Here is a 20,003-nt window from a genome sequence, read left to right as displayed (position 1 = left end):
CTTAACCGAATTCATCAAATCCTAGGTCTTCTCTTTAAAATCTTCGGAAAAGTTCTATAACCACAGTCAAAATCATATGTTTCTTGGAAGTTAAAATGTCAACCCGAACGAGTTTAGAGAGAAAATATTGAACGATGATAACTAAACTGAGTCATATGTCGATTTCCGAAGTCAATTCTTTAATTGATAGTGCTTTTATCATTACCAATAATGATTTATTGTAAAATATATGAATATTGAATTAGTTTGATACGATGAACCTTATATGATTAAGGCTATATATCTTTCTCATGTACCTACAATATTTACATTTAAAAACCAATCATATCTGATATTTTGCTATCATTTAAATGAACTATTGAAATTACTATAATATCCACAAAACCCCTTTTGATATTAATTAACATATGTTCACTAGCGACTGACTTCATGAAGTATTTCCTGGAGTTCTAGTGAAAAGCAGTGACCAATGGAGTTCAACCGGGTCTGTTTTGAGATAGTAACTCACTGAAGACATTGATGGATGCGTCGGTTGAAGTTGGACATTAACACCGTTGGATGCCGACCAATTCAGTGGTCTGGAGGTTAAGCGCTTGCGCGCAAAACTGATAGTTCCTCGGTTCGGATCTCACGAGGCGGGATCGTGGATGCGCACTGCCACTGAGGAGTCCCACAATAGGACGAAACAGCCGTCCATTGCTTCCAGGTTTTCCATAGTGGTCTAGCTTCAATTGATTCATGATCTCAACTATTGAAATATTTTTTGTCACAAAATAAGAATCAATGTCCAATGTATAAATTCTTAGTTTAGTAATACAAACAACAATTCATTTCAATTATCAATATAAATACTTACTTGTTTCATTGTTACCTCTTCAGATAATGATCCTAATGATGTTTGTGAACCTAAATATTTAGAAAGACGACGTTGAAGACGTGGACTATCAAATCCAGGTAATTTTTCTGATAACATAGTTATTTCAGATTTTATATCTTCTATTTCTTCTAATGCATTATTTTTAATTTGTTTTATTAAATTATTAGGAAGATATTGAGGTAATTGAACAATTGGACCAACTGAACGATTAGATAGTAAGATCTATATAGTTTGATAGAGAATAAGGAAAATGTGCATTACAATTTAATTCATTTAAATGAATGTTAAGATAAATGTTCGAGATCGTGGATGCGCACTGCTGAGGAGTCCCATAATAGGACGAAACGGTCATCCAGTGCTTCCAGGATTTCGATGGTGGTCTAGCTTCAATTGACTCGTGATTTCAACTGTGAAAAATGTTCATTGGCAATTTTGGATAGTAACTAAGGTATGTTGTCAGTTCCTAGAAGTGATGCGGTTATTAATCAGAATGTTTAAAAGAATCATGATCGTTACATGATCCGATGATCCTTAGCTTGATCCAGAGAGTAAAAATAACTATACACTGTTGAGAAATTCCAAAGTATAATGAAGTAATTACCCATTGGTGGATATGTCGCTCAATTTCGTGGTTCGATTGAAGTTAGATATCAACACCGTTGGATGCAGGCCAGCTCAATGGTCTAGTCGTTAAGAGATTGAGCACGAAACTGATAGGTCCTGGGTTCGAATCTCATATGGTGGATGTGCACTTCTGAGGAGTCCCACATTAGGACGAAACGGCTGTCCAGTGCTTCCACGTTTTCAATGGTGGTCTAGCTTTAATTGAATCATGATCTCAACCATTGAAATATTTTTGTCACAAATAAGAATCAATGTCCAATTTATAAATTCTTACCTTAGTATATAAACATTTTTGTCAATTTTGGATAGTAACTAAGACATTTTGTCAGTCACTAGAAATGATAAGATGTAATGTTGAGATATTCCAAAGTATAATGAAACAATTACCCAATACCAATGGTTTCCAATGATTCTCTAAGTAATATCTAATCGGAAGGGGTTTTGTGGATATTATAGTAGTTTTAATAGTTGAAATCATGAGTCAATTGAAGTTAGACCACCATAAAAAACTTGGAAGCACTGGACATCCGTTTCGTTCTATTGTGGGACTCCTCAGCTTCGATTGATTTATGATCCCAACTATTAAATTTACTATAATATCCACAAAACCTCTTGAAGCTAGTCACTAGTGAGCATATATTGATTAATATCAAAGGGAGTTTTGTGGATATTATAGTAATTTTAATAGTTAGGTTCATAAATCAATTGAGGCTTAGGAATCCCACAATAGGAAGAAACATCTGTTCAGTGTTTCCAGGTTTTCCATGATGATCTAGCTTCAATTGATGCATGATCTTAACTATTGAAGTTAATGTCTAATCACTAGGAAAACCCATTTATGATTAATCAACTTGAATATTTTGATAAATATCTCAATAATCACTTGGCAAATGCATAAGGTTATGCATTTCATTTTGAACTGCTTCTATGATTGAATATATTTCAGAGATTGTTTAGTCTATTCTGATACAGAATCTTTACACACTGTAATAAAGTGAAAATAAATGTTTGAGTGGAATAAATTGTTTGAATGATCAGATAAAGTTTCATGTAGGCAAAACAGAAAGGTTCCTTGGTGGTCTAGCTTCAATTGACTCATGCTTTCAACTATAAAAAATACTACAATCTTCACAAAAACCCCTTCTGACTATAATCATATGCTCAATAGTGACTGACTTCAAGAGATAATTCCTGGAGTTCTAGTGAGAAGCAGTGACCAGTGGAGTTCAAGCCACGTCTGTTGTGAGATAGTAACTCACTGAAGACAATGGTGAATTTGTCGCTCAATTTCGTGGAATGGTTGAAGTTAGACATTAACACCGTTGGAATCCAACCACCTCAGTGGTCTAGAGGTTAAGCATTCACGCGCGAGGCCGAAAGGTCCTGGGTTAGAATCTCGAGAGGTGGGATCGTGGATGCGCACTATTGAGGAGTCCCACAGTAGGATAAGACGACCATCCAGTGCTTTCGGGTTTTCCATGGTGGTTTAGCTTCAATTGACTCATGTTTTCAACTATGACAATCTAAAGTTATAATTAAAGATAGTATTATCTACGTATCTTTCTTCAATTGTCCTTTACATGATTTAGGATTCTTTCATTTCTGTTGTTAGAACAATTTCTCTCTGTTTCCCTTACTGTTCTCTTCCCAATCTTCTGCTGGTAGACATTCCACATCCGATTGGGACTATGTAGCAGCTCAAATACAATTGAGTTTTTTTTACATCTAATTTGGTTAAGCCCTTTTGTTAACTTATTTAACAGACAGTCATTCGTACAGCAACAACCTATCTATACTGTTGTGTATTTATTATGTACGCTTGAGCACTGCTTACTGCCTACGCATGTATTCATTCAGCTAGCCTGACTATTAATCACTTAAATGATTTGATGATTCATGCTTTTCCATTTGTATATATATGCACATCTTAATCCTGTTCACTGTACTGTACTCGCTTACTCACTGATTCGATCGACTGATCTCTCGCTCATTCGACTCTTACGCTCACTCGCCTGCTTTACGGCACTACTCTTTCATGCTTGCTTAATGTGCCTGTAATTTTGGATATCTGTGTGTGGTCCAATAATAAATGTAATCAACACTTTGTATTCGCCTTCTGATTTATACACTGTTAGGACGTTATCGAGTAACGGATATCAGGACGAACAATATACGAAGTTTAGGGATAATATCGAATATCGACCACCACAGCTACATACTACTTACATCCATCAGCATAATATTGAAACAACTGTGGTTTTTCTCTTTACTCTTAACAAGAGATTTTGAGGATATGACCATAGATATTTAAAAAAAAGCTTGATTCAATACTATCGAAATATGTATTGTAGTGTGTGCTACTGATATCGACAGATATAAGTAGTATGTATCACCAACTGAAAGGGCGATTTCTACAGGCAGAAGGTTAAGAAGATCAAAGAAAAAAAACGAGAAAAGTGAATAAAAATGTTTCTCATTTATTTTGTTCTAGTAAGTTCATAGAACATTATGAAACAGTCAATTTTTCAATTTCAGAACAATCTTCAATAGATTTCATTGATTTAGTAATTAAGTCTGTATTTTTCTGAATGGGAACATTCAGTACCTTGATGAAGGGTAATTTTTTGAAAATTTCGTAGGTTTTTGAACTAATATGAACTAATAGCTACTGAAAAAAAGTCATTGACATCTAGATGGCACCGAGCGCTTGTTACCCCTCAACCGAAAACTCCTCACTAGCTTCTATTAACAGGTTAGTATTCTGGACCTTCCAATGTTACAAAAAAACACGACAAGATTAAGTTCATGATTTCATATTCAACCATGCGATATCACTCAGCGACTTAAGTCAGAAACAATGTGAATTCCTGGTGATCGACTTAGTAGTTTAGCAGTATCACGCTCAATATTGAAAGGACCCACTGGCCGAGTGCATAACGTGATGGCGTTTGAAGCAAAAGGTACCGGGTTCGAGTCCCAGAGATACATGTACATCCAGCTGACGAGTCCCAACTAGGACAAAACGAGCGTCAAACTGGATTCCACTGCTAGCCACTATACATTTTTGCTTACCATGCTTGTGAATTAAGGCTATATCGAGGCAATACGCACAGTATGTACATATGCCAATTAGAGACTGACCAGTTGCAGTCCTAACACACCAATGAGAAGATTCAAACAAACAATACTAAGTGAATGTAGTTAGAACTGTTGAAACATTTACTTACCAGACAATTTAGAAAATTCTTTTGTTTCATTCTTCTAGATAAATGTTCTTTTAATTCATAATCATCTATTGAATCACATGATGTATTCATTATTGGTGTCATCAATTGATTACGTGGTTCAATATCTGTATCCATATTATCATCAATGATATTAAGTGTAAATCCACGTTCATTACAAATTCTTTGTAAATATGGCCAAACATACATTCTTAAATTAGTGAGTTCAATCCTCATATCTATAAGTATACAATGATTACAATGTAATTATTGTTGATTAGTTCCAATTAGCAAGAAACTTAAGATTTATCATCGACTATCTTTCAGCTACCTAATGCCAAAAATTTGTCATATTGAAGCTCTGTACCTTCTTCTTGTTAACTTATTTGTATGGTTCTAGCAGTACTGTTAGACTTTTAAAACTTTCCAGTTTTTCCTAATTCTCCTGATATGTTTAATTTAATTTGAATTATTTTCAACTTTTATTCTAGAGAATCTCATTTCGTCTTGTTTTCATCCATTATTTTATAGTAATGGACATCCACAATCCAACATAAAACTGGAAGCATAAAGTAAAATACTCTTTGACTGACATCAATTCGACTGTAACAAAGCTGTCCTTCATTTGTAATCTTCACGTTTACGTCTGCCTCGGATCCTCCTTGTTCACGGATGTTGCTGTTTCGGTACGTAAAAGATTTCACACCTTCCAGCGTTTCATCATCAAATGTGATTAGTTTGATGTTCTCCATGTTTTATTTGAGGATAATGGTTTTCCCTTTGTGTATCTTGAGACCTACTGATGCAGAGGCTGGTGCTACACTTGTTGTTTTCATTTGCATTTGTCCGTGTGTATAGGATAGGAGGGCTAGGTCATCTGTGAAGTGCAAATCTTCTGATTCTGAGCTGTCCATTGTATTCCGTGCATCCCTTAAGATGTCGAGGTTTTCATAATCCAGTCGACCACCAGAAGAAAGAGGAAGGGGGAAATTAGACAGACTTGTCTGACTCCGGTTCTTTCTAGGAATTCATCTGTCAGTTGTCCTTCATGCACGACTTTGCACTGTAGTCTGTCGTATGATTGTACATATTGAATTGATAAAAATTAGAACAAATTAGTTATATTCCTATTTCATGAGAGTTTAGTTGTCTTCATTTTCATTTCCATTATTCAAGAGATTTTTAGAAATCTTCATAATCCAAGGTTTACCGCCTCCTTGTTGTTTTGTATTTTACTATCTTCATGTTATTCTCATATCACCTCTGTTTGATTGTTTTTTTTTTAATAGAACAAGTAATACAACGTTAAGTTTGATAGTTAAATAGAGTAAAAGTCTGTATATGATGATTGGTAATGAAGTACATAACGATTAATTATAACTAGTAGTTATAATATGTCTATCAATATTATAACAAAACTGAATTCATTTATAGATATTTACCTGTTGGATCTGCTATGACATAAATATAAAGTTGTCTATCTGGAAATGGTTGAGGTTTAGGATGATCTTTAATACATGAAATTTGTTTTCTAATTGATCGATTAGTATGTAAAATCAATTCAGTTTGATCTTGTCTTTTATTGAATTGTGTTTTGAATAGTAACTGAAAAAAAAGCATGACATATAAGTCTAAATCTACTTTGAGGGAATAAGGTTATCAGATATGTTTCTTTTAGTAAGATATATATCATATAAATGTTATGTAGTTGAATGCAGTCAACAGTAAACCATGTACACTTTTCAAAAAAGATTTATCTGAAATTTAAGAGATCTGATTCTTCCTGGATAATTTTAATCGATGTCATCCAGCTTCATGATACGAGATGTTACTTACTTACTTTACTTTACTTACTTATCTACTTACTTACATACTTACTTACATACTTACTTACTTATTTACATACATACGCCTGTTACTCCCAATTTAGCATAGGCCGCCGACCGGCATTCTCCAACCCACTCTGTCCTGGGCATTCCTTTCTAGTTCTATCCAGTTCTTGTTCATTCTTCTCATGTCTGTCTCCATTTCTCGACGTAATGTGTTCTTTGGTCTTCCTCTTTTCCCTTGGCATTCAGGATTGCATGTGAGGGCTTGCCTTGTGACGCAGTTGAGTGATTTCCTCAATGTGTATCCTATCCACTTCTAGTGCTTCTTCCTGATTTCTTCCTCCGGTTGAATCTGGTTTGTTCTCTCCCAGAGTACGTTGTTGCTGATAGTGTCTGACCAACGGATCCGAAGTATCTTGCGTAGACAACTGTTAATAGACATCTGTATCTTCCGGATGATGACTTTCGTAGTTCTCCACGTCTCCGCTTCATACAGTAGAACTATCTTGACATTTGTATTAAAAATTGTGATCTTCGTGTTGGTTGACAATTGTTTTGAGTTCCAGATGTTGTTCAGTTGTAAATATGCTGCTCTTGCTTTGTCGATCCTCGTCCTCACATCTGCATCGGATCCACCGTGTTCATCAATGATGCTGTTCAGCTATGTAAAGGTTTCCACATTCTCCAAAGCTTCTCCGTCAAGTGTAATTCGACTGGTGCATGCTGTATTTTATCGGACAGTCTTGCTTTTCCCTTTGTTTATATTGAGACCTACTGCAGCTGAGGCTACTACTACACTGATCGTCTTCTCCTGAATTTGTTGCTGCGTGTGTGATAGAAGAGCCAGTACATCTGCGAAGTCTGATACGAGATGTTAACATGAAGTAATTCCATGAGCCGCTAATTCTCTGTAGGTCTGATGGATTGATAATTATTAGACTAGGAAGTATTAGATTCCTCAGGATTTCAGCTGTAAATTGTTGAAAAATGCAAACTTACATGTAACCTAGATTCAGTATTATTCATAAACCAACTTTAATCTTCTGACACCTTAGTATAGTAGACACATTTGACGAGTTACTTAGATCATTGATCTCATTGTAACTTGATCGACAGGATCGGATCAGTATGAAAAAGATTAGACAAATAGAACACTGATCATTATTCACCATTAGATTAATTGTAAACATTTTGTTTTTTATAGGCAAAGATGGATAGTGGCTAGCAATGGAAACCAGGACGCGCGTTTCGTCCTGTTTAGGACTCGTCAGCTGGATGTACCTGCATCTCAGAGTTGGTGTTCACTCTGAGACTCGAACCCAGTACCTTTCGCTTTAAATGCCATAGCATTATCCACTTGGCTACGGAATCCTGAGAGCCACTTGTCCTAACAATGTATGATTTAATTTTATGATCGCATCAAATAGTTAGCTTTACACTATTTGTAATAATTACAATAAAAATGTGTGTTTTTTTAATTCAGAGAGACGAATTGATAGTAATTTATTATAAAATGGTTGATATTTATGTAGTTTCAACAGTTGAAATCGTCAGTTGATGTAAACTAGACCACAATTAAAAACCTGGAAGCACTAAACAGCCATTTCGTCCTAGTATGGGACGCATCAGCAGAGAGCATCCACGATACCACATGTGGGAGCCGAACCTAGGACCTTCGGTCTTACACGCGAACAATTAACCTCTAGAACATTGAGCCGGCATCCAACGGCGTTACTGTCTAAGTTCAGTCGACGCATGATCTTGTACAACTCTTCATTCATTGTCTATTGTGGATAACTGTCTCACACTCGGCACGACGCCGAAGGTCTTGGGTTCGAGTCTTGCGTGTGGTGTTGTGGATGTGCACTGATGAGAAGTTCCATACTATGACAAAACGACCGTCCAGTGATTCTAGGTTTTCAATGGTGGTCAAGATTAGATCGACTTATGAATCCAATTATTGAAATTACTACAATCTCCACAAACTCTCATTCTGAGAATTGAATTTACTGTGAATAAAACTGGATTACATTATTAAAGGAGGTTGTATAAATTATTGTACATAGAGTTTGATCACATGAACTGGTCTTAGTTGGATGACCACTGAAGACTAGGATACATTAGACATTATTTCCAATCCTATTTGAGACTTATTAGAAGTGATCTTCCACAATAAAGCCTTCAGGTTTCTCAGTTAGCATATACACTTTTGATTACTCACCTAGCATCTAAAATTTTAGGGTTATAACTTCAGTTAATTTATGGAACTACACAACTGTACTTGATTGTCATTGGTAATATTTATCTCATACCTTATGAAGTTGGACTCAATTGATCACGATTTCTGAGAATCGTCTCTCCAAGTTAGTAACTGGTCAGTTCAGTATAAATGTTAGTTTAGAGAATTATAAAGACTGTAAGACTTACAGTTTTTTACCACTAAATAGTTGTCCAATAAATCCTGATTTTTAACGATCGTCTAACTAAAATTAGTTCGGAATTAAAATCCTAAAATTGAACTCGTCGAACTTTGTAAAGTCAACACGAATCACCTTAATATTCCAATTTCCTGATATTTATGCATAAGTATATGAATGTCTCCACCTCATGTAGAGCTTCTCCGTCAAGTGATATTGGGTTAATGACTTCTGTATTGTATTTGGAAATCTTGATTTTTTTCTTGTGTTCGGTAAGGTCTATTGTTGCAGAGGCTGCTAATACATTTGTTGTCTGGACCTGAATTTGTTGCTGTATATGGGACGAAAGAGCTAGGTTGTGTGCGAAGTCTGAATCGTCCAGCTGCATCAGAACTGTCCATTGTATTTCGAGCTTCCCTTGAGAAGTGGAGATCTTCATAATCCAGTCAACCACCAGAAGGGAGAGAAAGGGAGAGAGTAAGCAACCTTGTCTGACTCCTATCTTCACTTGGAATGATTCTGTCAGATGTCCCTCATGTACAACTCTGCACTGTAGTTCATAGTATGAATTCCAGATGATGCTGACAGTCTTCCCGGGTACACCAGAGCATCAATGAAGATTTCATAAAGCTCTCCTATCCAAGCTGTCAAATGCCTTCTCATGGTCAAGGAAGTTGATGTACATTGATGAATTCCATTCAACTGATTGCTCGATGATAAATATTGTCGCGATTCAATTGGTGCACAACTGATCTTTACGGAATTCGACTTGTTGATCTCAAAACTGAATCTTTCATCCGGTTCAACAACATTTTGTCGACAACGTTTCCTGCTACCAATAGTAGTATGATGCCTCTTTAGTTTTCACATTTCTTCAGATCTACTTTCTTTGCTATCCTGATAAGATATCCTTCTTTCCAGTCTATCAACACTTGTTCCTCCTCCTTAATATTCCTGGATAGAACGTGATTCATCTTTACAGTTATTTCTATGTCTGATCTAAGTTATATACATATACATATATCAGCATGCATTTTACAATCAATGAAATGTTAATAAAACTCACATTTTTGTCACCTTCCTCATCCTCTACTTTCACTGTTTCCTGAGATTTGATTCCACCGAATTCGGTATATCTATCAAACACCTTACTTTCTTCTTCTACTTCAATAGTGAGTTCTTCAGATTCTTTCACAGTTTTCTGATTTGGAAAAAAAACAATTAAAAAGGATTTCCTTTCTGCATAAAGCTTTGATTGGCTGGTAACAATGACATACTTAATTTATCTATTTACTATGTCATCAAAATATTTATCATTATTAGTGTTAACAGTTTGTGGAGATTGTTCAAAAATGTAGTTTATATAACAAAGACTGATCTTAGTTAAACAATCAATAAAACCTACATGGTACTCGACAACTATTCCATCCTTGTTTGAAACTATTCAGCATGCTAGGACAAAACAGAGCCTTATTATTTCCTTGTTTTCAATTGTTACCTGACTAAAATCTACTCTTGATTTGAATCACCTAGTTGATATTGAGGACTGCACTGATCAGTCTCATTTGGTAAATGCACATCCTGTTCTTGTGAATTCCCACAAGATGCACATATCCTAAAAGAGGCTGGTCAATCCCAGCCCTAAACATCAGTGGGAAGATTCAAATAACCAATACAAGTGAATTAAAATTCACTTCATTGGAGAAACCAGTAGCCATCTGGACTCATTAGCTTAGTTGACAATGTGATGATGTTTGGAGTAAACGGCATTGGATTCCAGTCCCTGAATAAATATTAAGTCTGGGATGAGGATACATTCAACTGATGAGTCCTAAACAGGACGTAACTAGCGTCCTGGATTCCACACTAACCACTATTCATCTTTACTATTGATTTCATTACGATTAATGTTTATCCGGTAAATAAGGTCGGAAATATTTTTATCATGATATGTAACCTTTCTTGTTTCCAGATCTTGGTCAAAGATTTATTATGATCAATGAATCATATCTACTGTTAGAAACAAATTGTTTTTTTGATTTTCCAATAAATTTATACTACTTGTCAGTAGTAAAGATTGGTTTCAACATTTATCCGTTGCGAAAGCTGTGTTTGAAAAACGTTTTTCAAACGGAAATGTGGAAGTCATTCAGAAGGACGATGAAAGCTCCACGACTAAACCATCCAGCTCAAAGAACGAACCAACATCAAAATCACCCACCTGAGCTACAAATCTTCTCCACCATCTCAGAGGTCATTCACTTGGGATATAAATATGCCAAAAAATAGTGATTATTTAAAGTTATTAAATATTTAAAAGCGGGACTGTATTTTAAACGATGTAAACAAAGGTAATAAGATAAGTAATTTATAATCGACCACTGTAAAGTGGTTTAGCTTGATGTAGATTGGTTGAAGTTAGATATTAACACCGTTGGATACCGGCTCAGTGGTCTGTGGGTTAAGAGTTCGCCAGCGAGACCGAAGGTCCTGGGTTTGAATCCCACAAGCGGGATCATGAGTATGCACTACTGAGGAGTCCCATACTAGGACGAAATGGCCGTCCAGTACTTCCAGGTTTTCCATGGTAGTCTAGCTTTAATCGATTCATGATTTCAATTATTAATGTTCTTCGCTATACTTACATACCTCGTAATATTTTACTACAATTTGAACTAGTTATATATGACTCTTTGAATATTTAAATAATAGTTATTGACGAATGCTTTAGTGGCTAGATATCTGACTTCAGTTATATCTCATGATGATTGCTATTGAAATATACATGCCTCCAACCCTCATATATCATTACGGACTTAAATTGCGCTAGTAAATGACGGGATTGAATAAGCCAAATAAGAGAATGGAGTTCAAGTACGTACACTCGTTGAAACGAAAGAAACTAAGAGGAGAAAGCGAAGTAAGGCGAAACGAACTGGTGAGCAGTGGAGAAAGCGAGTGAGCCAACTTGATGCAATCAAGGGTGAGTTGATATTTATATCCAAACAAAAATAAATCACTGATACGCAATGAATAAAGCAAGTGAATAACATACGTACGATCATACAAAAACAGTCAGGTTTAATAAGAAAACAATCAACAAAGACAAAATGTGGCTTAAGATGAATTAATAAATTGGTCTGTCCAGAAGTTAGAATAAACCTATATAGGCTTAACATAGTACCAGTCACTACAATACATTCCAAGTACAATTTTCCTATATATTTTCAATGCATAATGAAAACAACGTGAAAATCTTTTAAAATCATTAAGTTAGTTAACATACAATATGAATACTAAACTTCGGGTAGAAGTGAAGTGTTCGAATTTCTCCACATGTGGTTCACAGCTTATCCTGTACACCTGGATGTTGATTGGTGTACAGGACAAAATGTGAATTGCATGTGAAAAAATTGGAACACTTCACTTCTATCCAAAGTTTGTGCTGATAACGTCGTTCAGAAGAACGATGAAAGCTCCACGACCAAACCATCCAGCTCAGAAAACAAAACTTCATCAAAATCATTCACCTGAGCTACAAATCTTCTCCACCATTCATCATCTGTGAATTATGTTATTGTTTTGTTCAAAAAATAGAGGTGTCAAGTAGATTTAAGAGAGCATATTATGTATGAGACAAATATCATCAGTGATAATGATTGTATAGTCACACAACATCATGAATTCAATAAATATGTAAATATAAACCAATAGACATCAGCTCAATGATTTGAAGATAAAGCACTCATCGAGAAACTTGAATGCTCTGTATTCTGTCACTGACTGTATTGTAGGTACTTACAGAAACAGAATTTTTCTTGCTAGAATGAAACAGTTGCTTAGTACATCCTAATTCTTAAGTGGTTTTCTTAATAGTGTCAATTCATAATGTTAAGCAACAAATGACTAATTATTTCAATATTTAATAGTCATATATGAAGGTACCACAAGTATTTGGAGTTTGAAAACACCTTAATCAGTAACACTTTCTACTATAAATTGTACCCACCTAGTGAGATCAAAAGTCAGAATCAAGGGGGTTCGAAAATATATTTGATAGACTATCAATATATCGAGAAGTGACTGATCTCGACTGACCAGTGGTTGCAGGAAAAGTTGAGTACAGCATACTCACTTATGATTTAGTGCTGGTGGGTGACCGAGCATCTTCAGCTAGGTGAGTCCATATAAAACTAATATGATCAGCATCAAATGTCGAAGACTTGCAGAACTATTGATTTTTCAGGGATTTATTTACCATTACATATATGCAGTTTAAGTGAAACGTTCTCAAAAACATTCATTGAAACCAGTTCTTTATATGAACTCTCAGAAGTTTTCAAAGAATATTGTTGGGGTGATCCTGAAAATTTCTCGTAATAGTCAAGATAGGCTCAGGAAACATTAAGAAGCGTTTTATCCTATCAGCGTTTGACTATAAGTTTTGCTAGAAACAACAAGAAAATGAAGCGTAACATGTAGAGTTTCTGATTGTCTGATTACTACACTGCTACTATGCTTAGTAGTATTCAGGAAAACTAAAGGATTTCTAAAATACTATAAAAACCCTATATTTTCTGTACACAAACGAACCTTTGGAGTAAAGTGCTTCTCGCATAGTTTGCGCTTTTTCTCTCGTGTTCAAGTCGCTGTGTAGATTTAGCTTGGGGGTTACGGGATTAGCCTAGGATCCCGAATATAGCGCTCAATTAACAAGACATATTTGGGAAAAAAACGATAATAGAATCGTTTTATTTTAATAAACAGAAAACAATTAACACATTCAATAGAAATCTTCTTACTTCACTTGAATAACTAGGTCTTGTTTTACGAGATTGTTGTGATACAGATTGTGAATCATATTTTCCACTAGTTTCAGATATCTGTTTATGATTTTATGAAAATAGATAGAGAGAGAACAATTAGATAACAATATCATAAATATAGAAATCTATGTATAAATTAGGATGAATTAGAGTTAAATGTATTAGAAGGGGATTTTGTGGAGATTACAGTAATTTTATATAGTTGAAATCATGAGTCAATTGAAGCTAGACCACCTGGAAGCGCTGGATGACCATTTCGTTCTATTGTGGGATTCCTCAATGGCAGTGTGCATCCACGATCCCGCCTCGCCGGATTTGAACCCAGGACCTATCGGCCTCTCACGTTAATACTTAACCTCTAGACTACTGAGCTGGTTGGCATCCAACGGTGTTAATGTCTAACTTCAACCGATCCACGAAATTGAGCTACACATTCACCATTGCTTTCAATGAGTTACTATCTCACAACAGACTTTGTTATACTCCACTGGTTACTGCTTCTCACTAGAACTCCAAGGGATACCTCATGGAGCCAGTCACTAGTGAGCATATGTTGATTAATATCCGAAGGGGTTTTGTGGAGATTTTAGTAATTTTATATAGTTGAAATCATGAGTCAATGAATAATTATCAGTATGGGAATTTGTGAACATTGTAGTATTTTCATAGTTGAATCCAATACCAGGATCAAATAACCACTCAGTGCTTACATGTTTTCAATGATGGTCTGACATTGACAGGTTTATTATCCCAATTAAATGTATATAACAAGTATTTGCCTTTAATCGGTTTATCCATAATTCATATACAGTGAGAATCTAAAAATTATGGGATAGGTTCCATCCAAGATGTCTGGAAGAATAGAGGTTGATAGTCTTAGACTAAATCGAAATAATTAACTAATAATTCTTATGTTTCAATATTTCCTCTCAGATATTATCAGTTTTAAACATAAACTATCCACAGATATTTTACAGAATAGATGGGTTATGGTCAGTGGTGGAATGCAGAAAGTGTGTTTTCACCTATTTAGTGTTCGTCAAATAAATTGACATAAGTTCTGTTGTTTATATTCTCATAGAGACTCGAATCCACTACCTTTCACTTCAACCATCAACGTGCTATCAGTTGAATTACTGAGTCAGTAACTTATTCAGTAGGCATGATGTTTATATGATTATTATTAATACATGGAATTATTTCGTTGACGAAATTTAGGACTGGATTGTCATATTAGTATCCATACTGGGGTGCTGTTATATCCACTTCAAGGGACCGAAACAGGATAAAATATATGTCCTATATCCCACTGCTATCCATTTATTTTACATCTTCAGACTGTCATTACTTGACAACTCATATTAGTTTACATTTAAATGAAATATACACAGAAGTTCATTAGTGCTGTGGTGTATGCTACTTATGTTTGTCGACGTAAGTAGGATGTGGAAAACCTGTCAGCAGAAGACTATGTAGGTCAACTTGAAGAAAACAGAAACGGAAATAGAAAAAAATTGTGACTTGGAAGAATCATATAGAATGTGAAGGACAAATGATGGAATTTTGTAATTTGTTCTCATTCGAATGTTCATTCACAACAGTACAAATTAACATCAGCTGAAGATTCGATAAGAAACCAAAGAGCATTAAACAACAGTATTTCAACTTGGTTTCAAATTTATCATTTGTGTGTAATCGTAAGGTCAGATGAGATTGAAAACTATTGACAAGTATCATTCTATAGTGAAATAGCTATCTCGCTCTATCAAGTTTTTAAATGGTATACCTAAGTGATATCAATCTATGAATAAAACCATCTAATTATCGAAACTTTTAAAAATTAACTGTATTTGATACAATGATCTTTAACAAGTGACACTAAACTAAATCATGACTATAAGTTCACACATAGTTTATAAGCTATTAGCTAACTATGCATCTAGAATGATTGAATTCTGTCTGTCATTAGAATCAAGGCCAGACATTTCATCCTATCAACACTTAGATTTAGATGCATTCGGCTGACGTTTTGAATTTCACATGTTGCCACAATCTACCTACCATAAGTAACCAGTGAGATCATAGCTCTATGTCGTTGCAATTCAAATTAGGACTTTTAGGAAGACCATAATTAATGAACGACCTTTCAGCAACACTAAAATGACCTTGAAAACGTCCACCTACTAACTAGGACTAAATGATGATTATAAACTAGTGTGAGGAATTAGAATGATGATTTACAGTTGATCATTAAGGTTACAAATTAGATTCAATGTTTTTATTACAAATCGACATCAGCTATAATGCCAAAATGGTAATAAGCCGAATGAATGAATGAATTTCCCGCTAAAATTCAAGACCTGTTATCTCAAATCTGATTGGTTCGTCCATAAATTATAGTCTCGTTGGTCTTTTATATAGTAACAAAGTTTGATTGAAATTTCGTTCTGAATGTTAGCAACACCGATAACTCAGATCCCTTAATAATAATGATGATGATGTACTTATTTATGTTTTGTAAGCAAATTGTATAGTTTTATTTTTCTTTTACCTCTGATGAACGTCTTAATGTTGGTTGATGCATTGTTATGGATGGATTTGATTGCTCTGCTAAATCAGTTATTCGTTTCCAATGATCACCATGATCCTAAAATAGAAAATTCACAAAAACACAAGTAAATTGAGCATTAAATATATTGGTTTAGGGAATCTGAAGAGGCTGTAGAATTTTCATAGTTTAAATCATGAAATGATCTCAGCTAGACCATCAAAAACCTGGAAGCATTAGATCACTATTTCATGCCATGTTTATCTAGTAGTCAACGTTACAAGTACATCCAGTAAATAAGTATCGAATAGCACAAAAAATAAGACTCAGCAATTCCTATAAACTAACTCCAGTTACTGAACATCTCAACATAATGGACACGATGTCGAGCCACATAGACTAGTGGCCATGTTATAGAAGAGAAATGGGATGCTGACCACTAATCAATGAACCATCAATTATAAATATCTTACTCCCAAAGGAGCTTATACATATTCTGAATAGCTCACTGATAGCATTTCATACTGTAAACCTTAGTAATGCAAATTCAAATACTACAGTGATCATTGATTGCTCCGAGATATCAAGTACGCATAGCTGACGAATATCAGACAGTACTTGTATTTCGCTTCTCAGCTCTCTGAGCTAAGATCATGTGTGTTGTTTTCAATTACTTCCAACCTATAAACAGTGTTGAATGCATTCAACTGAATAAAAACCCAAGATCTATCAAAACGTTACTGGATTCAAGTGGACTGAAAATTGGGAAAGTTTGTGAACACAGGTGTATGGAATGAAGTAGAGTATACAGATAATGAATATGGTGTGTTTCAGGTTATTCTAGCACCAAGTAATCTATCTATAATATCTCACAGTCAAATTTAAAATCTCTTATTTGATTGTTTAAAGAGATTTATTTAAATGGTAGACTGTTCTAATCATGGATGGAAATTAAGTCACAAAGCATTTGAAACCAATAACCACTGGAGAGCTAATTCATTCCAACATAGGACTTGTGGCCAATGCAAACAAAGAACAGTCAGAAATCGAACCCAAGATTTTCAGATGTCGTGACATTTTGGTGTAGTATTGAGATCTTCCCTCCGAGTTCATATTCATTCCAGCTATCACAGAGCTTTATCTCAACAAATTGTTAAGAAAAAGATTGAAATAAAAGTTTACTGTATTCTTAATTTATAATTCCAAGGAGAGCTATGTATATACTGTGAATAAATTTGGGGATAGAATGGAGTTAGTCAAATAAACAGATCAGTTTCTTCATGAATTAGGTTCAGCATGGAAACCATCCAAGGTTTTGAACTGACGAGATATTTCCCTATAAATCTGAATTCTAAAACAGAATGACACAACTGCCTACTATTCCCTAGTTTTCAATGATTTGCCAGTCATACTAATTCCAATCTCAACCAACATTCATGATAAACACCAAACATATAAATAGAACTATATTTGGTAACAATAAAATGACGAATGAATAGCTGGTTGAACAGTGAAAACTAGATCTGATGTACTGAAAAACTGAAATTTTCACGATACAAAAAGAAAGATAAAAACTGACAAGGGATGAAGATTTCATTCACCCTTTAAGACACTACAATAATCTGGTAAACAAGTCTGCTTATTTTTATACACACTTTATAGGGATTTAGTAGTTAGTCAACGAATACCATATATACATCTGACATAAAGGAAGTACGAAACAAAAAATATTCCTAAACATAGGTCACATTGAATTAATACAAAAGAATACTGGATTTTATAATGGATATGTATCAGAAGGGGTTTTGTGGAGATTTAGTATTTTTCATAGATGAAAGCATGAGTCAATTCCATGGTGGTCTAGCTTCAATTGACTCATGCTTTCATCTATGAAGGTTATGTATCAATTTGAGTAAAGATAGAACTGTTATGTCTAGTCCTATATCATGCCCACATGGGCTATTCTGGCTTTCGAACAAACTAATTAATGTATACTTCTTGAGTCATATTTTGACCTTGTCAATTACTCACCTATAACCTCGATTGTTTTTATTTCAGCGTATATGTGTGTACCGCTTACTCTATTCATCATGTCTTTAGATTGGTTATGAATAATGTGTCAGGCGAAATCAAGATGATTATCAGAAGGGGTTTTGTGAAGATTCCAGTAATTCTATAGTTTAAATCATGAGTCAATTGAAGCTAGACCACCATGGAAGCACTGGACGGCCGTTTCGTCTTATTGTGGGACTCCTCAGCAGTGGCATTAACACCGTCGGATGCCGGCTCAGTGGTCTAGTGGTTAGGCGATCGCACGCGAGATTGGTAGGTCCTGGGTTCGAACCTCACGAGGCGGGATCGTGGATGCTCACTGCTCAAGAGCACCACAATAGGATGAATCGGCCGTCCCGTGCTCCCAGGTTTTCCACGTTGATCTAGCTTCAATTGACTCATGATTTTAACCATATAAAATCAAGATGAGTTGAAAAGCTTGTCTTCTCGTTTTCGTGCATCTCACTTTAATGTCTATCTGAATAAACGAATGAATGAATAAGTTCTTTCTGTTCAATTCGTATTTGACTTCTTACGACCCATCAATTGCTCAAATAACGATGGCCTAGTTTTAGTATATAGAACTTAAATGAAGGTTTATATTCATTCGTACACGCATGCCCAACCAACGACTGCCCCGACGTGCAATGTTTTATAGTGTAGGAGTAGGTTGGAAGAAAGCTAGGTGCAGCCAGACCAAAACGTGGCACAAATCCATGAAGTCACTGACAATTGGAATGAGCCATGTTGGTAGGTGTAGACTACCTGGTTGGGATTCGCCAGATGATAACAACCGATGGTTAGAGACCTTGAATGATATGGTTCAAAATCGTTTGCAATGGTGAAGGTGCATCCACTCTTTGTGTTCTACCAAATTCTAATCTTCTTAATTCCTCATGTCCCTATACTTTTTCTCTTTTCAAATTTATTTCACTACATCATACTCCCTGAATAACATCTTCAAACTTTAATCTTTAGGATTACTGCTTATACTCTTACTACTCCTACCACTATGGGATTTGAATCGACAACTGCATTTCTGTGCTAATGTGGTATGGCAACTCGAACTGATGTACGTACGTACGAAGTTCTACGTTGTGACTGACTGATTCATCCGTACATCCAAACTAGAGTCAGATATTCGACCTCTAAACTGATGAATAATAAGTCGGAATCAGATCAACAGACTATTAAAGAATGAATGGTTTTACTGAATAAATATTACACTCTAACATATATTTCTAATGATAATCCCACTTACTTGAATATTAATCGGTAATGAATTGATACGATTGATTGTTTTACCCAATTCACTTGTTTTAAATAATGATTGACGTTTTTTATTCTGAGAAGATTTATCTTGTGAATTGGATAGTTTCATGAGTTCCTCATAAATTTTTTATGATCTGCTATCCTTCGAAATGGATTTGCTGAAGTCTAGTTGTACTTTTAAAAAATGAAGATCTAGTTATGAATTGGATTGATCATTAAAGAGATCGATTGCTTACATCTTCTAATTGTTATATTGACAATAATCAAACTGGATTTGATCATTTGCCTTTTTGATATGCTAAGAAGAAAACAATACGAATAACCAATCATATAT

General features: G+C 35.0%; 1 protein-coding gene and 1 non-coding gene across 2 annotated transcripts in view; both read right to left on the bottom strand.

Annotated features, from left to right (window-relative positions):
• The window catches only part of Smp_159200 (hypothetical protein), a gene marked incomplete at both ends in the record, with an annotated part of 47,458 nt that extends 27,680 nt beyond the window's left edge, over positions 1–19,778 (bottom strand). Inside the window, 6 exons of the mRNA XM_018797746.1 lie at positions 4,729–4,964; positions 6,168–6,330; positions 10,038–10,172; positions 13,774–13,854; positions 16,349–16,444; positions 19,659–19,778. Of these exons, the coding sequence (XP_018652757.1) occupies positions 4,729–4,964; positions 6,168–6,330; positions 10,038–10,172; positions 13,774–13,854; positions 16,349–16,444; positions 19,659–19,778 (831 nt within the window). The remainder of the gene's footprint in view (positions 1–4,728; positions 4,965–6,167; positions 6,331–10,037; positions 10,173–13,773; positions 13,855–16,348; positions 16,445–19,658) is intronic.
• Smp_tRNA_01878_Pseudo_TTA.1.1 lies at positions 7,854–7,925 on the bottom strand. The gene has a single exon. It is a non-coding gene (tRNA).
• Positions 19,779–20,003: the final 225 nt, after the last annotated feature.

This window comes from Schistosoma mansoni, chromosome 5 (genome assembly GCF_000237925.1).
Source record: "Schistosoma mansoni strain Puerto Rico chromosome 5, complete genome".
In the NCBI taxonomy this organism is placed as follows: domain Eukaryota; kingdom Metazoa; phylum Platyhelminthes; class Trematoda; order Strigeidida; family Schistosomatidae; genus Schistosoma; species Schistosoma mansoni.
This window is presented reverse-complemented; position numbering and strand designations above follow the sequence as displayed.